A 20,975-nucleotide genomic window follows, 5' to 3' on the forward strand; every position below is an offset into this window, starting at 1 on the left:
AGGCAGTAAGAATTGCTAGTGGTCAAGGCCAACCACGCAGATGTCTTTAAAGTGTCCCACTGGTGACCAAAAGTCACTTTGTCAAGATGACAAATGGGTTGTGCATAGCTCATTCATGCTGTTGCTTCAGTCTGATGTCAGCTCCATTTACTTGTCAAAAACAGGTATTTTTGTTACTTCCAGCAGTGCAAGTGGAGCCAGAGGCAGAGAGGAGGAAAAGGGAACACAGTCTATGAAAAAATGTACTTGTATTGCTTCTGCTCAATATTATTATTATTGTTTATTGAGATTCAGAAGCTTTGGACATTCTAGAATCTGTTTGTACATGTGTGAAAGAGAAGGGAATATGCTTTCCAGAAGTGAGACTGGCCATGCAGGGCTGAGATTTGAACCACTGAATTTTTCAGGCAGAACATGGTTGTGCAATATTAGTTTCTTCTTTTGGACCCAGTAACTTTCTTTCCAGAGAAACATTTACAAATAAGGATGTAAGTACTTGGGTCTGCACCATAACCACAAGCATTTCTGAGTGTTTCTCCTTCAAAGAGCCTGATTTGAACCTCTTAACTTATGACTGGAGGTTTCATTGACTGCAGTGGAACTACTCATATGAGTAAGTGCTCACCCCTGTGATTGAGCAAGGTCTGCACAAACTAGCCCAAAAGTGGCAGTGGCCCAGCCACAAAATGTGGTGATGAAGCAGAGACACACAGGGAGAAGATATGTCAAATAAGAAGGTGTCATTTTTTCATGATCACTTTTTCTGACTATGATCAGTTGAGCCCTGACTCTGTTCCCATGATATCAATAGGACGAGGAGCAGGCCCTTTGAAAAGCCAACCACCAAGATAAGCTATCCATGCAGTGATTAGCAACTGCCTCAAAGGGACACTAATAGCTGTGGCACAAAGCTCAATCCCGTTTAACCTGAAGTTATGAAGCACAGAGGAAGGAGGTGATGGAGGGTGAACTGCAGAGAGAAAAGACTGAAAATTCTTGCCTCCTTCAAAAAGTCCAGGCTGAAATGGCCATATTCCTTGCACCTCCCTTTTAACCTACTCCTGTATGCAAACTGTCACAGCATTGCTACCCCCTTTATCTCCATAGGACTCAGTGAATACTTCTTTCTCTTTGTAATGTTTACTGCTGTGTAGCACAGGCAAGATCATATAGGAAAACAAAAAGAGGGGTCAGCATTTAGCCCTGTTGCAAATATGTTAAAACAGCAGTGTCTGGAGGCCATGTGCTTACAAAACAAACTTGCTACTTTCTTTTGGGCTATTATTTTTATTTGGTGGTTGTTCCTCAAGCACTTTGGTTCTATTTGAAAACCTGCTTAAATGAAGAACTTTTTTATGCTGTCCTGTTTTAAATCAGAGGTGTAATCTACCATTTTTGAGAAACTTTTAGGACTCCTCTTGATTTTTTGGGGTGTGTGTATAGTGGGACTCCTTGACCAAAACCAACAACACCCATCCTTTTAAAAACTTTTAAAAAATGTTTTTAATGGATAAAAAGATCCCCTTATATATCCCCTGTTGCTGCTTCTGGCATACATCTTTATTTTTAAGGATACAGTATCATGAGAACACTGTCATTTGGTGATGTATTGGGGGTAATATATCATCAGAACATCATTTCTGTAGAGGATATGGGCAGTAAAAGACCAGACAGATCAGCAGGGTATCGTCTTTTATTCTTTATTTTTCTTTAATCTAACTCTGTTTTTGTGTTGTACAGAAGTGAATTTCTTCATGGGATATGACTTGTTGCAAAATAAGCTAGGAGGCCCAGTGGGCTTTATGAACCCTTTTAAAACTGCATGGCTTCAGGGGCTTCTTTGTTCAGAGTTTTTTGCACTGGCGTAGGCCTTTAAGAAAGCCTAAAAAGGCCACTACCTGAATCTCCAGTGTAAAGCTTCGCTAAGCAGACATCAGATAAAAAAAGCAATAAAGGTTGCTCTCACATACAATGACGGATATGTCACTGCTTATTCAGACAATATATTTATACATTTATTTTATTAAAATAACCCAGTTAATGCAACTATTTTAAATAAATGTTCTATAAAGTCTGCACACACATTACAGCACTGACAGAGAAATGAAGGACTATCCTTTTGGTGATCACAGACCAAACAGAAATATAAAGTGTGGCTTCTACAGAAAATGGAATTCTTGAGACTCAGAGGGTGATGTGTTTCTGGATTATTCTGTATTTTCATGGTGATGTGCTTCACTTTACTGCAATAAGGCCAACGCTGGCAAATAAACAGAACACAAACAATGCGGCCAATATGGTAAGAAATAAAGAAGAAACAGAAGTGGAAGAGTTGATCTGCTGATGGTTCGGAGTTGATGAAAAGTTGAACAGAACTTGAAACATTGGCTTGGTCAGCATTAGAAAACTTGCACCAATATAACTGAATTGGTTTAAAATCAATCTTATTAAACCATGCAAACCCCTAATATAGAAACACTCCAACCAGTTAAACCCTTGCTTAAATTAGTTTAGTTTAATTTGGTAATTTAACTATGCAGACTTCAAAGGTTATTGTAAGCAAAGATTAAACTGGCTTACATTTATTTACAGTAGGGGTTTGCATCAATTTAACTAGATCAAATTTAAATTGATTTTGTTATAATGGTGCAAAATTTTTAATATAAATACACCCTTTCTGCCTGAAACTGACAGTTCCATTGAAATCAGCATAATTGTGCAGTATGCTCCAGAGACAGCTATAACGGGAAAATACAATATGCCTTCTTACTCACAAACTTAGATTCAAACTGACAAGTGTCTTATTTGACCAAGGTTCTACTTGTCTTACTGACTTCCAATTTGCATATTATTTAGCATAGACAAAGCTAATTAGCATTTACTATTACTGTTTTAATAATGCTAATACCTAGCACTCATATAGTCCTTTTCAGCAGTAGATCTCCCAGTGCTTTACAAAGGAGATCAGATGTTGACTTTAATGGAAATATAAAACATATTTATTTTTAATTTAAAAAATCACTAATGGAAGATTGTAGCTGAGCACACAAATAAAAAAATTCAGAACACAGAACCATAATATCACCTCCACCCCAACCCTTACCTGCCTTCCAGTTTATGTATAATAATTCTGTTACTGTATATGCTGTTAAGTTAGTCCTGGAACCTGAGGACCATGTCTCTATTGATAGAGAGTTCCATATTATATTCTGTTGTTGAATGGTGAGACATTTTGCCTTTGGCTTCACTGGGACAAAGATTTGACCCTATCACCCTTAGATGGCTAAAATGAGGAAGCATGGTTTAGCACAGTGGGTCCCCAACCTGTGGCCTGCAGGCCAAAAGTGGCCTGCTGGAACTTTAAGTGGCCTGCCGCTCCTCTCCCGCTGGTTGCAGAAGGGAGCTGCTGCCTAAGGACCCGGGCGGAGTGTGTTGCCGCGGGGCTAAAAGAGTGATGCAGGTTCCTTGCTGCAGCCAAGGAGACGGGAAATCAGTGCTCCCCTCCCGCTGGCTGTAGCAGAGAGCATGGCAAAGCACACCGCCTGGGTCCATAGGTGCTGGGGTCCCCGCTGGAGCCGGAGGGAGGGGAGCACTGATCTCCTATCCCCCTAGCTGCAGAAGGGAGCCCCTGCCTAGGGACCCAGGTGGAGCGTACAGGACTACAGGATGTGTGCAGTTTCCCTGCTGCAGCCAGGGGGGACGGGAGATCAGCGAGGAGGGAGGCAACCTCCTCGCTGAACTAGGTTCCATCTAGCTGCAGTGGGGCCGGTGACCCTTCAGGGTTGTAAAAATGATATCTGTGGCCCTCCGAGCCAAAAAGATTGGGAGCCACTGGTTTAGCAGATAGAGCACTGGCCTTGGTGTCAGGAGACATAGGTTCTGTTCCTAGCTCTACTATTGACCTATTATGGGGAAGTTACTTCACCTGTGTGTGTTGGTTGTCTGTCTGTCTGTCTTGTCTATTGTGATTATAAACTCGTTAGGATAGAATATGTATTTGTACACTATCTAGCATAATAGGCCTGAGACTTCAGTTGTTCCCTCTTGGTGCTGCAGTAATACAAATAAATGATGAAAATAAATAAAGCTCCTTCTACTCACGGTGCTGCAGTAGCAGGCCACTGGGCTGTCTTCAAGGAAAATCAGACTGGCAATTGACCACAGAGGTCCATTTCCCCAACCTGGTGAACATCAGGCACGTTGCAGAAATGATATGTTTGGTCTAAAGGGGGATTGCGAGTGGTGAGTACTGAACCTCTTGTACATAGGACTGTGTTTTTGGTTGCAGGGGGGAATACACATTTGCAATGAAATTTGGGGTCTTCTGTCAGCAAGTGAGGACTTTGTTTTTAATTGTGCTTCCTGGGGGAGAACTGAAATTCTGAAGGGAGTAGTTGATGTTGGCAGAGCTCCACCGCGGAGAGATCTGTAGCACTATCCCTGCTTAATGTCAACAGTGGCCTGCTGCTTTGGGCATTGGGGGCATATGAGCCAAAGAGATTATGAAAACGTGGAAACAACCAAGAAACTACTGTGTGCTGTATTTGAAAAACAGTGGGTTTGTGTTCATGAGAGAAATTTTGTTTTGCAGGAATTGAGTTGACATATTTGATTCTTGATGAAATATTGTCATTTGTGTCAGTATAACACAACTTTATGCTGAAAATATGTGGCAACATTTTACCATGAGGAAACCCCCAATCCTGCAACTTTTAGGCATATGGTTAGTTTTACTCATGTGAGTACTCCCATTAAAGTTAATGGAACTAGTCACGTACACAAAGGGTATAGATTTAAATTTGTAAATCAAGAAAATGTTATTGTTTTTGCGGAAAAATGTTAGTTTCACAAAGAAATATTTTTTCCATTTTGTACCAAAACAGCTTTTCAGTATACTTTTCTTTTTTTTGTTTTAGTATCTTTTATCTGCAAAAAATGGTCATTTGTTTAATTGAAACTAGATAAAAATTTGAGGAGAAACAATGAAAATGAGAAATTTTTCTTACACCACTTATCAGTGGTAAGACTTTCTCATGCCCCTCTAATTTGTGAGTGGTTTCTCCTTCCTCATCTCACTCAGGGCCTAATTTTTCAATTCTTCTCATGCAGAGAAGTGCTTAGTGAAGAGGGTGGTCCCACTGAACTCAACAGGGAGTACTTGTCTGCGTGAGCAGTACTGGTGAGGGAAAGTTGTAGAACTGGAATCTGAATAATAAGTGCTAAGCAACTATGCCAAATGATCAAGGGCAGGATTTTCAAAAGCACCTGCCTTTGGAGCAAATGTCCCATTGACTTTCTATGGGATGTGCACTCCTAAATCACATAGGTGCTTTTGAAAATTCCACCCCAAATTCTTGAAGGATGATTTTTATCCTTGTTTGAAGGCTTTCAGTGTGACTTATATTATTGTTTCAGAAGACACATGCACACACTTAGGTTCCTCTTTTGCAAAAGCTTTAGCATGTCCTTAATTTTATGCTCGCTGAGTAATCCCATGAAAGTCAAGGCATAAAGTTAAGATGGGACTCTCTAAAGAGTGCAATAGTGTAACTACCATACCATCCTTAGTGGTTGATAGTAACTGTTTGCAGGATGGTGACTTAATGTCAGCTCACGTTGTTATCACATGGTATCAACCTTCTGTCACTCTTCCTTTTTTTTTCTTTTTCTTTCTATAAAGACATTTCTGTTTAAATGAAAGTTAGGTAGTATTTTCCTTGTTCAACAAAGAGGCACAGAATAGATATTTCAAATCTACACGATTCAATGTAAAAACAAACAAAGCAGAGAATGTCACTGGAAATGTATCCGTTGGCCATCAGCATCAGTGATAACTTTACAGCCAGTCCTACCCCTGCAGCAGCCAGTAAAACAATGGAATTAGAACATAGTCAACTGGATCACTCTGGCACAGCTCCTCATGAAATAAGGACTCCTAATTTTTTTCCTCTTTCAAGCCAAACACAGGTTAAAGAAAGTAGTTCTCCTAGTGGTTGGTCTGTGGAACAGCAGGGAGTCAGTAGAGAATCCTGGAGGAATTTGGCTGCTGCTCTAAGCTGTGGTTTGGCACAAGTCCTGTGCAAGGTCTCCGCCAAAGATTCAGTTGTTTTTTACTCTTTCTTTTCATGTTGACATTTTATTTATTGTACCATGTGAGCTTGTGATGGTTAGTCTTGATATATTTTGTCATTAGAACAGGGTACTGTATACAGAGTTCTTTGATGGAAGGTAAAAATATGAGTTATAAGTTGCAGATGAACAAATGATGATGAGAGGAAGCTCCAGAAAAGACAACATGAAATTCTAGCACTAAAATAGCTTCGGGCTAATTTATCTTTTATGTAAATAAATTTGTATCTCCTTTTCACTTTCTTTGAAGAAGGGAATTCCAGGGGCAAGGTTTGGGAGAGGTGGAAAAAAAAGTGGGTTCCAAACAAAATATTCTAAACTTCTCTTGAACATGTTAGAAATATAATTCTCCAGGTTCTGGACTCAATACAGGAAAGAAGATTCAGTCAGCCTCCCCAGCGCTTCCCAAAGTCCTTATTTCCATGTGAGTCTGAAATTCCCGAGCATGAACCCTACACATCTTTGCCGAGTAGTCACAAGGGAGTTACATCGGATGTGGCAATATTGTTCTGAATCAGCTTGACCCCTTTTAAAAAATACTTTTTTCCCAGCACTTATAAAACAAACCTAGCTGCAGCCTAGTTATGTTCTCTCCCTTTCTCTCTTTCTCTGTGTGTATGAACATTACACTTAAAAAAAATTCCCAGATGTGAATCTATAAACCATCTGTTTAAAATAACTATTGTGCAGGACTATAATTACAAGTTATTTATTATGAATCTTGGGATCCTATTATGGATTTTGACTGAATCCCAGGTTTATGATTTAGCAAATGGTTTATGTATTTGAGCCATGTGTGTCTTCTGTACTTTTCAGTGCCAAACTGCATGTCCTTTTAATGAAACAAACAAACAAACAAATACACACAGTCTTATAAATGCTGGCTTCTGCATGTTGCAGTCTGAGTGGTTTTCTTTGAAGAATAGCAATATCAAAGTATCTGAGAGCTTTCAACAACTTCTGAAACACTCTTGATAACACAGATGCAGATTTGGTAGTATAGCTCTCCTTCATGCTGCTAGTTAACAATTCCTTAAATGTGTGACTTGGACAAGTAATGAAATGTTATGATTACTAGAAGGCGGAACTTATTTGGAAGGAAAGGGCTTGCTGCTAAAATCCATTTGGCTCAATTGCTCCTGCACCCCATTTCACCCTTGCAAAACTAGTGAGGAAGAGAGAGTGAAATTTAAATAAGTAGTCTGGTGGTACATGTTACAAGCAATGTTTTGGAAGGCAGGGTGAAAGCCCCTCTCCCACAAGAATTCCTCCTTGTTTGGTAATGTTTTATCTTCTTACTCTTGCACACCATGGGCCTAGGAGATCTGCATTGTATAACACCAGACTACAATAGACTAAACAATGATTTACCAGCCCTGCTTTATCTTCTGTGTTGTATGACTGATAGCCACACTGTTAACCCTTTCCTCCATATCAAGCCCTTCTGGTCTTCAGATTTCCCAAGATGTGCTCTTATATGAAAGATTAAAGCACCATAACAGTATATTCAGCAATAGTTTAAGGGCTAAATTTAGTCATGGAAGAAACAAGTGCAACTGCGTGGGCTTCAGGGGAGGGTGATTGTTTATGCTTAGTGCAAGGGGGCTTTATGCTTAAGGCACTGGACTCAGGAGATCTGTGTTTAATTCTGGCTCAGCCACAGACTTCCTGTCTGACCTTGGGCAAGTCACTTAATCTATCTGTGCCTTGATTACTTCATCAGTAAAATGAATATAATGAATAGTCCTTCCCTTCTTCCTCCCTTTGTCAGTCTTGTCTATTTAGACTGTAAGCTCTGTTTTGTCTCTGACTGTGTTCCTACACCGTTTGAGGCCTCTAGGTCTAGCTGCTACTGTAATACAAATGATGAGAATAATAACGTCACAGCTGAATTTGACATAAGATGTTTGTCCTTTAGAATTTTGATGTGAATGGTGCTTTCCTCCTTTCTATGCTCACGGAGAAATCTGACATAGGTGGAAGCTTTCAATAGTGTATGTTATATTATTTCTTGTACTTTGACATTCAGAAAAGTTACTCTGTAAAATTCCATGCTGAGATTAGTTCTTTCTTCTCAGTGACTTCCCAGTCAAATTTGTTAAGATGCTTGTTTGAACTCTCAGCCCTAAGAAGCGATCTTGCAATGTGAAAATCAAGTTAGGTTCCTATCTGCCTCTTCCATCATCATTAGTGATAAAGATTCTACAATCAGGATTTAGCTGAAAATGTTGTTGATGATGCAGGAAGTAGAGTAGGATGCAACTTGTCCTTCCATTGTTTTATTAGTTCTATGGTGCTAATGTTAGTAAAAGTGAAGCAAGCAGATTTAAATCAGATTTTATGGGGCCAAATATGAGGTCTTTACTCAGGACTCAATTGTGCTCTCTTTAAATGCAAGCAGAAGGGTCATCCTGACACCCATCCCCAGTCCTTGGCATGGAACAGCTGGTAGGCCACCTCCATGACAGTGTTTCCCAAAAAACAAGAGGAAGGTCAGGATGTATGTGAGTGTAGAAGGACTTAGTGTGCTAAGGAGAGGAGTGGGTGGGCAGGATGTAGGGCTATGGTGAAGGGGATGCACTATTTCCCCACAAGCACTCTGCGATCAGGGAACAAAGATCATCCAAATTGGGGCTTTAATTCTTTTTTGTCACCCTTCCTGCCATCTGCAGTAGTGATTCCTCCTTTAAATGGGGGTCCCATGGGTAGCTGCCAGCTGCTGGTGCCTTGATAATATGGCTCCAGTGAAGCTATTTTGCCACAGAACAGAGGGCGCCTATGGACACACAGGGTCTGCTTGGATTCCCTTTCCTCTTGCAGACTCCTCATGGAGTCTTTAAATCAGCTTATCTGACCTGTATTATGTTTGAGCAAATCCTCTCCCACCCCCATTGCCACCAGTGGAAGAATTAAGGAGGAAATTTTCTAAGGGTACAGTGTAGAGATTTTCTTCCCTTGAACACCTCTAGTGGATTTTTTCACAAGAGTGGGTGATGAAGCCCTCTGATTTTATTCAGCCTTTTCTGAGGCAAACTTCTATTAAACTAAATGAGAATTTGCCTGAATCATTTTGAATATGGATCTCAGGATTTGTCCACAGGTAGCAGATACACTGATTACAGCCTGTATCAAATCAGTTTAAGTCAATGGTGTTACACTGATATAAGAGAGAGCAGAATTTGGCCCAGTGCTTTGAAATAAGATGTTGTAGAGCCAATTTCACTGATGCACTCTGATTGCTTTATGCCAATCCAGCAATGCAAAACTGCCATAAACTCAGTTTAATTGGCCCATTAAATCCAGGTTTATGGATGTTTTGCAACACTGGAGAGATGTAAAACTGGATTAGTGTATCAGTGAATCTGTACTGTCATTTTTACAACAGTCATGTTTCTGACTACAACTGCATTTTAGTTAACAACCTGAGGGCTTGATTCTGATTTCACTATGGTTTTTTTTGTAAAGTTATTCCAGGTTTATGCTGGTGTAAGAATCAAGCCCTTTATACTCTCCATCAGATTAGGCAGTGACTGTGAGAAGAATAAAGCTGTGATTTTAAGTCCAAGAGGCTTGTAATAAAAGCTTTACATCTTCCTTCACAAGCACCATGAGTAAGGCCACAGGAAGCAAATGCAAAGGGGTGATGTGCAGAACCTCTTGTGCTTCAGTTTTCTGATTGACATTTTTCTATCTCTTTGATTTTTTCAGTCTCTAATTAAGCCATAAAATCCATTGAGAGGGACACTAGCATCTGGTAAATGGCCACCTGTGTCACTTAATGAACTGGACTAGTAATTATAGGAGGGGTTTACTTCAGAGGGCTAAATTTAAGACAGGAATTTCAAGTAACAAAATTTGACTTTAAAACAAGTAAATGTGTGCTTGTTTTCTACCTTTGTTCTAGGGTTGTGCTAGGGTTGTTCAGTGTGGTTGACAATCACAGGGGAAAACCAAAGGTTAAGGAGGCACTATTAACTAGGCAATGGATTACCTAGTGCCATACATTCCTATGTTAATTATTAGTATGTTCAGTGGTATCCTCCACCTTCGTCACTGTCTTTTCTTTATAGGATGGTGGCAATATAATATACAATTATTTTACCCTCTTGGTTAGTTTCATGATGATTTCTTAATATTCTGGGGGCAAGAGGTAAATTATAACAAACTCTTGCTACAAAAGGCTGTATAGGTTGGTAACATGGAAAGAAGGTTGTGTGTTTTCTTTGAGGTGCAGGCCTCTCCACCTATATCTGCATTTTTGTCACTTTCAGATAGGATCGCTAAAACGTGCAGTGTATGGGACTACATCTTGAGAACCTCAGGAAATTGTAGCAAATACAGAATGTGGCCGCCCACTTAGGTGGGATTTCCCACATGGAGCACGTTAAACATGTGATCTGTGATGGCTACCAGCTGTTATCTAGGTGGAGTTTAAGCTGTAAAGCCCTATGAAGTTTGGATCCTGGACAGTTTAGGAACTGCCTGCTCCACTCATGATCCCAGGATAGATGGGATAAACTGAGGGCTCAGGTAAACAGATCCTGATTTAAATGAGTTTGGGGCTGCTGGCAGGTTGTTAAAGGAAGTTCTGCACTAGCTTGGCCCCTTGTTCTGATAGATCCCAGATCTGATGGCCTTCAGGTCATGTTACAAAGCTTATTTGTTTTCCTAGGATTTTCCTGAGGGAGTTGGGAGTTGAGAAGGATTTCGGAACAGAGAGTTTAGGGGGGGTAGGGAGGGAGAAACTTCAACTGCTTTTATGCCAGTTAGTATTTGAACAACAAAAAAAGAGACTAATTTATTTTACATTTCTAAGCTATTATTGTTCTTAATTTTTTGACCGTGCACTAAGAGATGATGCATACATTTTGGGCCAGTGGTTGTGCCACTGAAGTCACTGGAGCCATGTCAATTTATATCAGCTGAGGATTTGGCTGTGTATGTATACTTGTGTGTGTGTGCGATTATGCTATACAGTGTACTGTAAATCAAATGCAAAAATAACACTTGGAGTGGTTGTCCACTGCAGTAATTTACATCATTGCCGGGTAGGTGTAAGTGAAAGGCAGTGGAGAATCAGAATCCATATGTTAACATAACGTAGAAACTGACACATTTAAACACAAAAATGTTAGGGAATGCAAAAGTTATACCTGCAAAGTAATCTTATGGGCCCAATACTGGAAGGTGTTGAGTTGCTCCTGAGAAGAACTGAAAACTCCCAATTCTCATTGAAAACCAAGGAGTTTTAGGTCACTCAGCACCTTGCAGTATTAGCCCTAAGTAAAGAAAACATTTACTGAATACAAACTATTCATTACATCATCTTTTTAGTCTTTATTTTGCAAATTACGTAATAAGATATCGGAGCTTAGAATGTCACTTATGGCAACTAGTTAAACACCAATTAGCTCTTTAGCATTGGACAAATGAATCACAAATAAATGGATTTGTTGTTGTTGCTGCGATCACTCTCCCATTTAAGCAGTATTAATTATCATTTACTCTCATGAGGCACAAAATCTATTCCTTGGCAGATGTTCAAATATAGCAGCAGTCCCAAATAAATGTATCTGTATTAAGGCCCTGATTTAGCATGTGCATAATCCCATACCTATTTAGCAAATAAATGAGCATGTGCTTAATTTTAAGCATATGCTTAAATCCCATAGACTACAGTGGACATGAGTATATGTTTACAGTTAAGCATGTGCTTAACTTTATCAGGGCCTACATGGAGTATTATGTGTGTATTTAAAACTGCTATCATTTTAGAAATAACAGCAAATGAAAATGTTTGAAACGCTTTTGTTAATATGGGTCTGTTATCAGATAGCTGTCCCTGTGCCATGAACTTTTCATTAATATCTCCTCACTTGGCCTTTATATTTCTTTTTTTAAAACTGAATCCATTCAAAGCCAACTTTGCTATTATTTGACTTGGAACTTTAGACAGTTGCACTTTAATTCACTGTACAATTCAGGACTGTTGGACAGTTGTGCGCAAATATTTTTGTTCACACAAGGAAGTCTTGGACCAGGTACTCTTATAGTTTGAAATACAGTTTACACAAATATTATCATTTCTACAGTATACCAAAAAGTAACATTAGAATGAGGAAAGGAATCACAAATTTCCTTTGGCATTATTTTATCCAGATTAGATCTCCTTTTTATGTTATGATCCTTTCCCCACTCCCACCCCCTCCTCTTCTCAGTATGTACCATAAGGGAAAAATATTGTCAGTTTCTATGAGGGGATTTCTGATTGTTTTGAATCACAAAGGTCTCTTGTCAAGCAACTAAACCCATATTTCACTTTCTGAGTGGCAGGAAATGGAGAACAAATGTCTGATTTTTGCTTTCAACAACTTTTGCCTTTTTTGCCTAGAATAAGGAAGTGACATGCAAACGAGAGAAGTGTCCGGTTCTTTCCAAGGAATGTTCTCTGGTCATTAAGCAGAGAGGAGCCTGCTGTGAGCGATGCAAAGGTGCAGTTTCCTTCATATATTCTCTTTTAAAAAAAAGTTTCTTAGTTCTTGAATTTGTTTTGCCAGATGCAGAGTGAAGTCAAAAGCTTTACATTGCTGGCTTCTGGTGGCCCCCAAAAATGGCAGTAATAATTATTAATTTTAAGAAAACCCCAAGCTATGGGGAGAGACACAGTTATAATATGAACATGTACATTTGTTAGTTTCCAAGTTATCACAATACCTTAAAATGCATTTTTGTTTCTATTTTATTATTAGTGCTTTATTATTCAGATGAAAGTATAGTCTTATTATTCCAAGGGGAAGGATGCCTATGTGAGGCTAAGTACCAGATGGAAACAAAAGCTTGATAGAGTTAGTGAAACAGACTTCAAACATTCAGCAGGATTGCCAAGTTTCCCTCAGAAGATGAAGAGTTCTTGCTGCCGTTACCTTTTACCCAGGTTCATTACTTTGCCATCCTGTCTCCCAAATAATCCCCCATTTGATATGAAGGAATTCAGTCTGCCCGTTTCCAAAACTTGTTTTCTGCATGTTTTTGTTATCATGATCAACCAGTGTAAAGAACTGCCCAAAATGTCCCCTACCCACCCCACCACCATTCCCCACTACATCCATAAGAAATTGTGGTCAGAAGTGAACTGATAGCAGGTTTGACCATTCAAGCAGACCTCTAACTTTCTTCCCAGTATTAAGAGTTTTCACATTTCACACCTACAGGCTCATAGGTTTCTGGCTGGCTGACATTCTTTGCTGTTTCCTCCAGGTGAATATATATGCAGATGCTTACTTCATGTGCTTCCAGAAGCGCCCTTATCCCCTCTTTTTCAGTGAAGGAAAAGGAAAGTGCAGTTCAGAAAATAGCGTGGCAGCTGCTGCTATTTCTGCATTTCAGTTTAAATCAAACATCCCCTTAACCAACACCATGTATTTTTTGTTATTGAATTCTGTTAATATTCAAGATAGTAATGAGCCATAAATTTTGTAAAAAGTTTAGATTTTAGTAAAAACAAACTGCATCTGGTGATAATTTAAACTAAAATTTCCTAAGAAGGAAATTAGGCAACAATGCAAACACCACATGATTAGTTTTCAGCTAGCATTTTTATCTTCAAAGTGCTTTAGAAATTGAATGAATTAATTATTAAATTGCCACTATTTTTTGTCCTTTACTATACAATAAATGAATTGTGGTAAGAAAATGTTATGTTCTTTACATAATTACCATACTTACACAAGTGAACAATTTTTTAATTAAAATTAGTAGAAAATGTCTTTTATTTTATAGTGACACAGTAAGGTAATATGCCATAAAACACTGTAAAACTGTTGAGAAACTGCTGCATAGTACTCAGTTTATGAAGTAAAGAATTCCAGATTCAGCCAGCTTTTCCTTTCTCCTTTTAATTTTTATTCCCCTGTGGTGGGTGGTAGGGGGTGACTTTGGAAGGAAGTAGGATAGAATAAATTGCTGGGAAATTCTGAATCCAAAACCCAATGCAAACATTCTACTACCCTACCGGAAAAAAACATAATGGCAGGAAAACAATTACCCTATAATTCAGACAGAAGAGACATGATGAGTATGTATTTTTCCTGGATGGTTAAAGACATTTCATGGCTAATCTATTTATGCTTTGCCTCTATGGCGCAGCTTTAGATTTCTGAACATGCCTGGCAAATCCAAATTCATAGATTTGTCTAAAATTCTGACACTGTTTTTTAAGCCAAGGAAAGGGAGAGGCCCACTTTAAAATGACACTGAAATTAAATTGTTTCCTAAAAATGTATGAATTTATAGTTACAAGTTTCACTGACACAAATAATAAAATATATTTAGCTTTAGTTTTACAGCATAAAGTTCCTAAACTATGTTTTGAACTGATTGGAAATCAAATCCCCATGTTCATACCAGATATATAGTTGGTCGCTTGCTTGCATATGAAATTGCATACAAAAAATCCAAGTTAAAAATGTTAAAGTTGTGAATTCAAGGACTCAGAAGTTAGAAAATGCAAACATTTAAGGTTGCCCATGTAACTTTAATTTTACCCCCTTGTGGGTCTTTCCTCTGCAATAAATAAGGCAGAGGTCCTGTGGGAAAAGAAGTACACAAAGTAGTATGTAATTAAAGACTTGATCATAATGCATATGCACAAGAGGTAGAATTAAGGTTGCCCGGGCAACCTTAAATTCTGTAATTTCCTATCTCTTGTGGGCTTGTATTTGCCACTTAAATAACAATTTTATATTGTAATTTTTTAGCTTTATTTTTTTACTTTAAAAAGTACTAACAGCTATTATGTAAAATTGGAGTGACTCCCCACATCATCACCAGGTATGAATCCTGAGCCTTCAGCACTGCTTGAGCTACCGGACTAAGTGGATTAGCTGGTAGCAGATAAAGGCTGTTCTGCCTTGTGGGGGACTGGGAAGGAAACAAACCTCTGGGACATGTCTTTGTGGGGGGCCTGGCTTCTCACTTTTTCTCACTTGCTTTCCACCCAGGAAGCTGGGGGAGCACTTGTCCCATGTGGTGTCCCCCAAAAAGGTGTATGGTCTGCTGTGGCCATGTGGTGTGTCTGGGGGGGAAGTTGGGGATCCCAGCCCAATTATCTCCCGCTTCCTTCTCTCTTTCTCTACAGCTGCCAGGCTGAAACCCTGCTTTGGTGGCAGGATCGGACGTGTCCTTAAAATATTTGTATTCAGGTATTGTATTATGAAAAAGTTCTTGAGCAACTCAAGCAAGAGAAGGGAAATGATTATTTTTAACAGTTTGGATCTCATCTAAACCTCAACAACATTTCCTGGGACAAAGAAAAGGCACTTCTTGAGCCCAATGTCTTTCTCCATGCCTAATTTCAAAGGTCTATTGCAAACAATAGCGGTATTAGAGCTGCTGCTTCTTCTTCTTCTTCTTCTTCAAAAAAAAAGTCTTTTATAATGGAAATGGTTGGAAACTAAAATATATGGATTGTTACTAATTTCTCATGTAATATCCTTTGTTTATAACCGGTTTCCCCACCTTATGTGGAAATGAATGGATGGCTATTTTCATTTAGGATATACTGGAGTCTATAATATCAGGAACAAAAGGCAGGGAGCATAGTTTCAAAATTGGCTTTGTGTATGAAAGAAGAAGCGAGCCTCAGACAGTTTGTGATGATCATAAAAATAGGCAGGAAATTTGGTTGTTTTACTTTATTATGTGGGAGGCAGCCAAATAATTGGCTTTGGGGGCTGCAATACTTCCAGTTGTGTAGCCCATGTCACCACAGCTGTTGAAAATGGGATTTTTATGCATTTGATTGTGTATCCAGTTGAGCAATCCAATGCATAGCTGTGCCTAGAAATAATCAGAATTGGAAACATTGTGGGAGAATTTTTCCTTCTCATAGATGCGTACTCAGCACTGATCCCGTGTGTGTGCTTGTAACAGGGTGCTGGGGGGTGACCCCCTGGCCAGCCTTCTGTTATTCCAGCCTCTATAGCTGACGGGCAGCAGAGCTGGTTAGCTGGGCGGTGTCTTGGTTACCTGAGGGGAGGCAGCTGTCAGCATACGCAGGCTGAGCAGTTGCCCAGGCTTGACCAGGCAATGGGCAGCAGCTGCTCCGCTGACCCAGCAGGGTTTATATGCCAGCCCAGAAGGGAAGGGGGAGAAGGAATGGGGCTGTGGTGGCTTGCTCTGTCTTTCTAAACAGTCCTAGAGACTGCTGGTGAAGCAAGGCACTGTAAGGTAGTGAGAATTCATGCACGCCTTGTAGATCAAAGCACTGGTGACTGCAAACCGAAAGGTCTGCGAGGCCTTTGTTGGCCAGAGAGGAACTGAAGCAGAGGGCCTGTGGCAGAAGAACCCCTTACAGTGCTATTTACATGTCTTCCAGCAATTCTTTTCTGCTTTCATTTAAAACAACAACAAAAAAACCTTCCCTGGCTCTGCAATGAGAGAGAAAATTAGTAGCAGGTGAAAACTGTTGAGATAAAAACATATATATATAAAACCAGGGGTTTTTAACCCATGGTCCACAGACTATGCCTAAGATTTCCAAAGGGACCACACCTTCATTTGAAATTTCTTAGGGGTCTGCAAATGAAAAAAGGTTGAGAACCACTGCCGTAAACTAATAATATGGTACTCTCCAATTTATGGTTTAATGCCCTGATTAACCTCAAGCCTGTGTCTGACTTTAAGCACCTGAGGAATCCTGTTGATTTGAGTGAGACTATTGACATGCTTCAAGTTAGGCACAGGCTTAAGTACCTTGTTGAACTGTGGGTGTGTTTCTCCCTGATACTAATTATAGACTGTCAAATGTACTGTATACCTCTAAAATACTCGTTACTCTGAAAGAGTTAAAGAATTAATCTCTGTCCACTATGTCCTGTCACGGGGCGGGGGAGGAAGGAATGCCTTTTCTCTTCTGTCATTTTATTCAATACATGTAATTAAAACATATGAGGTCATTGAGGGATATAGAAATGGATTTGACAGCTTTTTCATGTTTAGCTGGACAGATGTCATTTTAATTTGGGGCTTTCTCCATCTCTAAAAATAAATGATTTGCGCTCTGAATATGTGTTTGTTGCTAGTGGATCAAAGATGGATAAGGTGTGTACTATAACTGTGAGCCAAACTCAACTCTTTGTTCCTGCTCATGTCTCTCCCCCTGGATAGCAATGAGAGCGCTGTGCAAAGATGTAGTAGAGTAACAAACACGCTCCGCTTCCCATCTATGTATGTTTTATGTTGTTATAGGCCAGTGTTTCTCAACTGGTGTTCCGCAGAACCCTGGGGTTCCGTGGGAACACTGTTAGGGTTCCGCGATGAGCTGTTCTCTGCGCCGCTGAGAGCAGCTGTTCTCCGTGCCGCCGAAAAAGGGAAGATGTCCCGGATTTTTCGGTGGAGGGTATTGAGTGTAAGTGTAATTTAATTGAGAAAAGCTGACCTGGTTGTTTGTATATGACTTGCTTATTTAGACATTTTTTTTTTGGCCCCATATGTAAAAATATTGTTAAGAGTTTGGGGGTTCCGCAATTATTTATCGAGTTCAAAAGGGTTCCGTGGCCAAATATAATTGAGAAACACTGTTGTAGGCTGTCCGGTACTATCTTTTGCTTGTCTTCATATGCAGTTTGTTCTTTTCTGTACTTGTTCACTGTTGATGGTCATTTAAAAAAATGTTTGGTGGTGATTTAAGTGTTCATGACATCTATGGTCCATCGATAATCCTTAAGAATAATCCTGTTTTGCCACAGAAGTGGGTTATAGCACAGGCAATGACACCATAAGCCTTCCTGAATAGCAAAATATCCAGAGTTGTTAATTCATAAAAACAAAATTTTTGGAAGGGATGTTAAATCGTATGATTCAGGCCTTAAGACAGGCTGTAACTATTAGAGACTAGGATGAGCCCTAACGTGTCTGTGTAGGAGAGCGTGTGTGTGTGGGGAAGGACAGATTAATCCACATTTACACCTTCCTCTGTAGCATCTGGTATTGATCGCTGTGGATATGTCTACACAGCAATTAAACACCTGCAGCTGTCCTGGGATAGTTGACTCAGGCTAGCGGGGCTTGGGCTTCAGGTCTGTCAAATTGCTTTGTAGTTATTTCGGCTTGGGCTGGAACCTGAGTTCTGGGACCCTGTGATATTTTTGTGGTAAGACTCCCAAAATCTTTGCATGTGGATGTTCTAATAGATCCCATTTTTTTGTGCTTAGATATTGCAGCACATACTGTATGAAACGTGAAACTCTCTGTTGTTTAAAGATGGTACAAATTCAAGAACTAGTGGAGCTCTAATTACACGTTTTCTTGCTTTACTGTGTTCATGTCCAATCTTAAAAGACTGAAATTCATTTTACCAACTACAGGTGAAATACAGGGCATCTGGGAAGGTGAAATTCAACTGGCAAGAGGGTGAAGGCAGAGGGCAGCCTATATCTCCTTAATGTCCACTTACAGCTGCTACCAGAGTGAAAGTTCATTCACATTCTTGGACAATGTTATGGGGCAATGTAACACAGATCCCATGGTCCTTCTCATGACCCACCCTCATCATTGCCATGCATGTTATACTGTGCAAGTCTAGTGTGGAGAACTGCTCCAAGACACATAGGGGGGTGGAGGGCCCTTTACCAGTGGCCTCTCATGCAGCCCGAATTCAAATAGAAATGGTGTGGTCTTCTGCACTAGGGGTAAATTTTATCCCAGAGCATTCTTAGGCCAAATCCTCTACCATCACCCCACATTAGTAAATGGGCTGGGAGTTGGACAGATGCATGGTGGGCTGAGATAGCCTTCATAGACCACTACGTGACGACTCCCTTGCCAGGAAGAGGAGTAATGAGGGGGATTTATTCAGATATAAATCCCTAAGCCCATCCCACCCACATGCTGGCCCCACTCCCAGGTGCTGTTATGCTATGCTGTATACCCCTTATGTGACTCCTCCACGTCCATATCTTGTGTGCAATGAAACTGCAGTGGTTCAGCTGCAAAGAAGACTGACTCTCTGTGGCTATGGAGGAGCAAGCTGGATTTGTCTCTTTAGTGTTGGGCTGCAGTGGCATGGAGGACCTTTGCACAGGCTCTCCACTCCGCATGTATTTCAAACCAAATCAAGTATAAGCAGGAGAAGCAAATGAAGCCTCTAAGAAACGTGGGGTTTTTTTTACACATAAATAAAAACCAGAAGAGGAATATACTAGGTACATCATTTATGCAGAAATTTGTAGAATTGTCTCTACGTAGAATTTCAGCATGTGCCAGGAGGTGTCAGCGACTCTTTTAACATTATGAAATATGTGAAAATATATTTAATAATATCCATATATGGGATTTGCAATTCTCTTAGCTTGGCCGACAGGTTTAATGTTATTGACATACAGCTGAATTTGCAAGGTTTTTTTGACTTGATCTGGTATTTCTGTGTTAGTGTGTCTGGGATTTTCCCTGAGGAATAATTTATCAAAAATTAAATAAAACATGTCTTGTGACTGTTTTCTTTATCCTGATGTTTATTTTTCATGCCAGTAAAGAGGTTACTTTTTAAATAGAAGGGGAGGGGGGAGAAAGAAATAAGAAAAATAGGAGAAGAAAGATGCTGTAGAAACGGGACATGGAGCCAACCTACAGTTTGTTAATCTGATATTTTCTCCTGGGACTATGGGAAATGACTTGTCTATAGAATTGCCATTAGCCTAAAATAAGCAAAAATTCCTGCTGGAATCTTGTTAGGCACTCTCAAGTTGAGTAATAAAGCCCTGTTTTTAACGAACTCCTGAGGACGCTGTTTAAGCTTTAGTACGCTCGTCCATCTTTTCCAGCCCATTTCTCTTTTTTTGTCATGTGCTTCTGGGGAGCAGGAAGAAAAAAGTTTAATTAAAATTCTTATTGGGGGTGGTGGGGTGATGAGGGGCTTACTGACTGGGAGTTTGTCTACATGGCATCTTCAGTTATACCAAATCAAATCTATGTGAGAAAGCGCTTATTTTGGAATAAAAGTGCCCTAGTTTAAATAACTGAAGTCAGTAAAAAGTTGAGCTAAATTATTTCAAAATAATGGACTCTCATTCCAAAAGAAGCATGCCAACACACAGGGTATCTCTGCAGCTGGTTTTGAGCCCCCAGGATGGGTCCACAGACTTGGGCTAGTGGCGCTCAAGCTACCAAGCTAAAAATAGCTGTGTGGACATTGTGATTCAGACTGGAGCTCAGGCTTTCAAGCCTGCGGGGATGCCATAGGTTGGCTTGAGAGTTCATGCTCCAGCCTGACCAGCAAGGTCTATACAGCTATTTTTTGCATGCTAGCGTGAGCCCCGCCAACACAGGTCTGTGGATCCAGGTTGAGAGGCTCATTCCCAGATGCAGTGTTGTCAGGGCCTTGACTAGCTAGGTCCAGATACTGGACTGCTTTCTGATTAACTTCACTGCTAGGCAACCAGTGAGCCCAGCTACACTGCCTTGGAACTGACAGAGCTGTCACAGCCCCTGACTGGCTGCTGGTTTAGCGGCCTGGCATAAAAGCCTTGTCCCACAGCAGATCACTGACTGCTTAATGTCTGCCATGCCTGCAGCTGTGCTTGCCTTTCTTCCAGCCCCCGCTCTCCTCTGGCTTATGACTCTGGTTGACCCTCCCGGCTCTGGCATTTGGCTTCCATCTGTCTACTACTGCCCTTGGCTTGTTTCCTGGATGCTACCTACCCTAGACCCAGATCTAACTGGTAAGCTGAACTAAGCTTCCACCACTAGACCTGACTGCCCACAGCTCGGCTACAAGTGTAGATATACTCACAGGCTTCAACTGAAATAATTAAAGCTGTAAATTACAACTAATTTAGCTATATTGCCTC

General features: G+C 40.2%; 1 protein-coding gene across 1 annotated transcript in view; it reads left to right on the forward strand.

The window, feature by feature from the left end:
• Positions 1–20,975, forward strand: part of BMPER (BMP binding endothelial regulator) — a 175,951-nt gene that overhangs the window by 12,309 nt on the left and 142,667 nt on the right. The window contains exon 3 of the mRNA XM_067562445.1: positions 12,521–12,620. Within this exon, the coding sequence (XP_067418546.1) occupies positions 12,521–12,620 (100 nt within the window). The remainder of the gene's footprint in view (positions 1–12,520; positions 12,621–20,975) is intronic.

Source organism: Emydura macquarii, unplaced genomic scaffold, assembly GCF_026122565.2.
Source record: "Emydura macquarii macquarii isolate MOO-44397 ecotype Brisbane River unplaced genomic scaffold, CSIRO-AGI_Emac_v2 contig_2432, whole genome shotgun sequence".
Classification (NCBI taxonomy): Eukaryota; Metazoa; Chordata; order Testudines; family Chelidae; genus Emydura; species Emydura macquarii.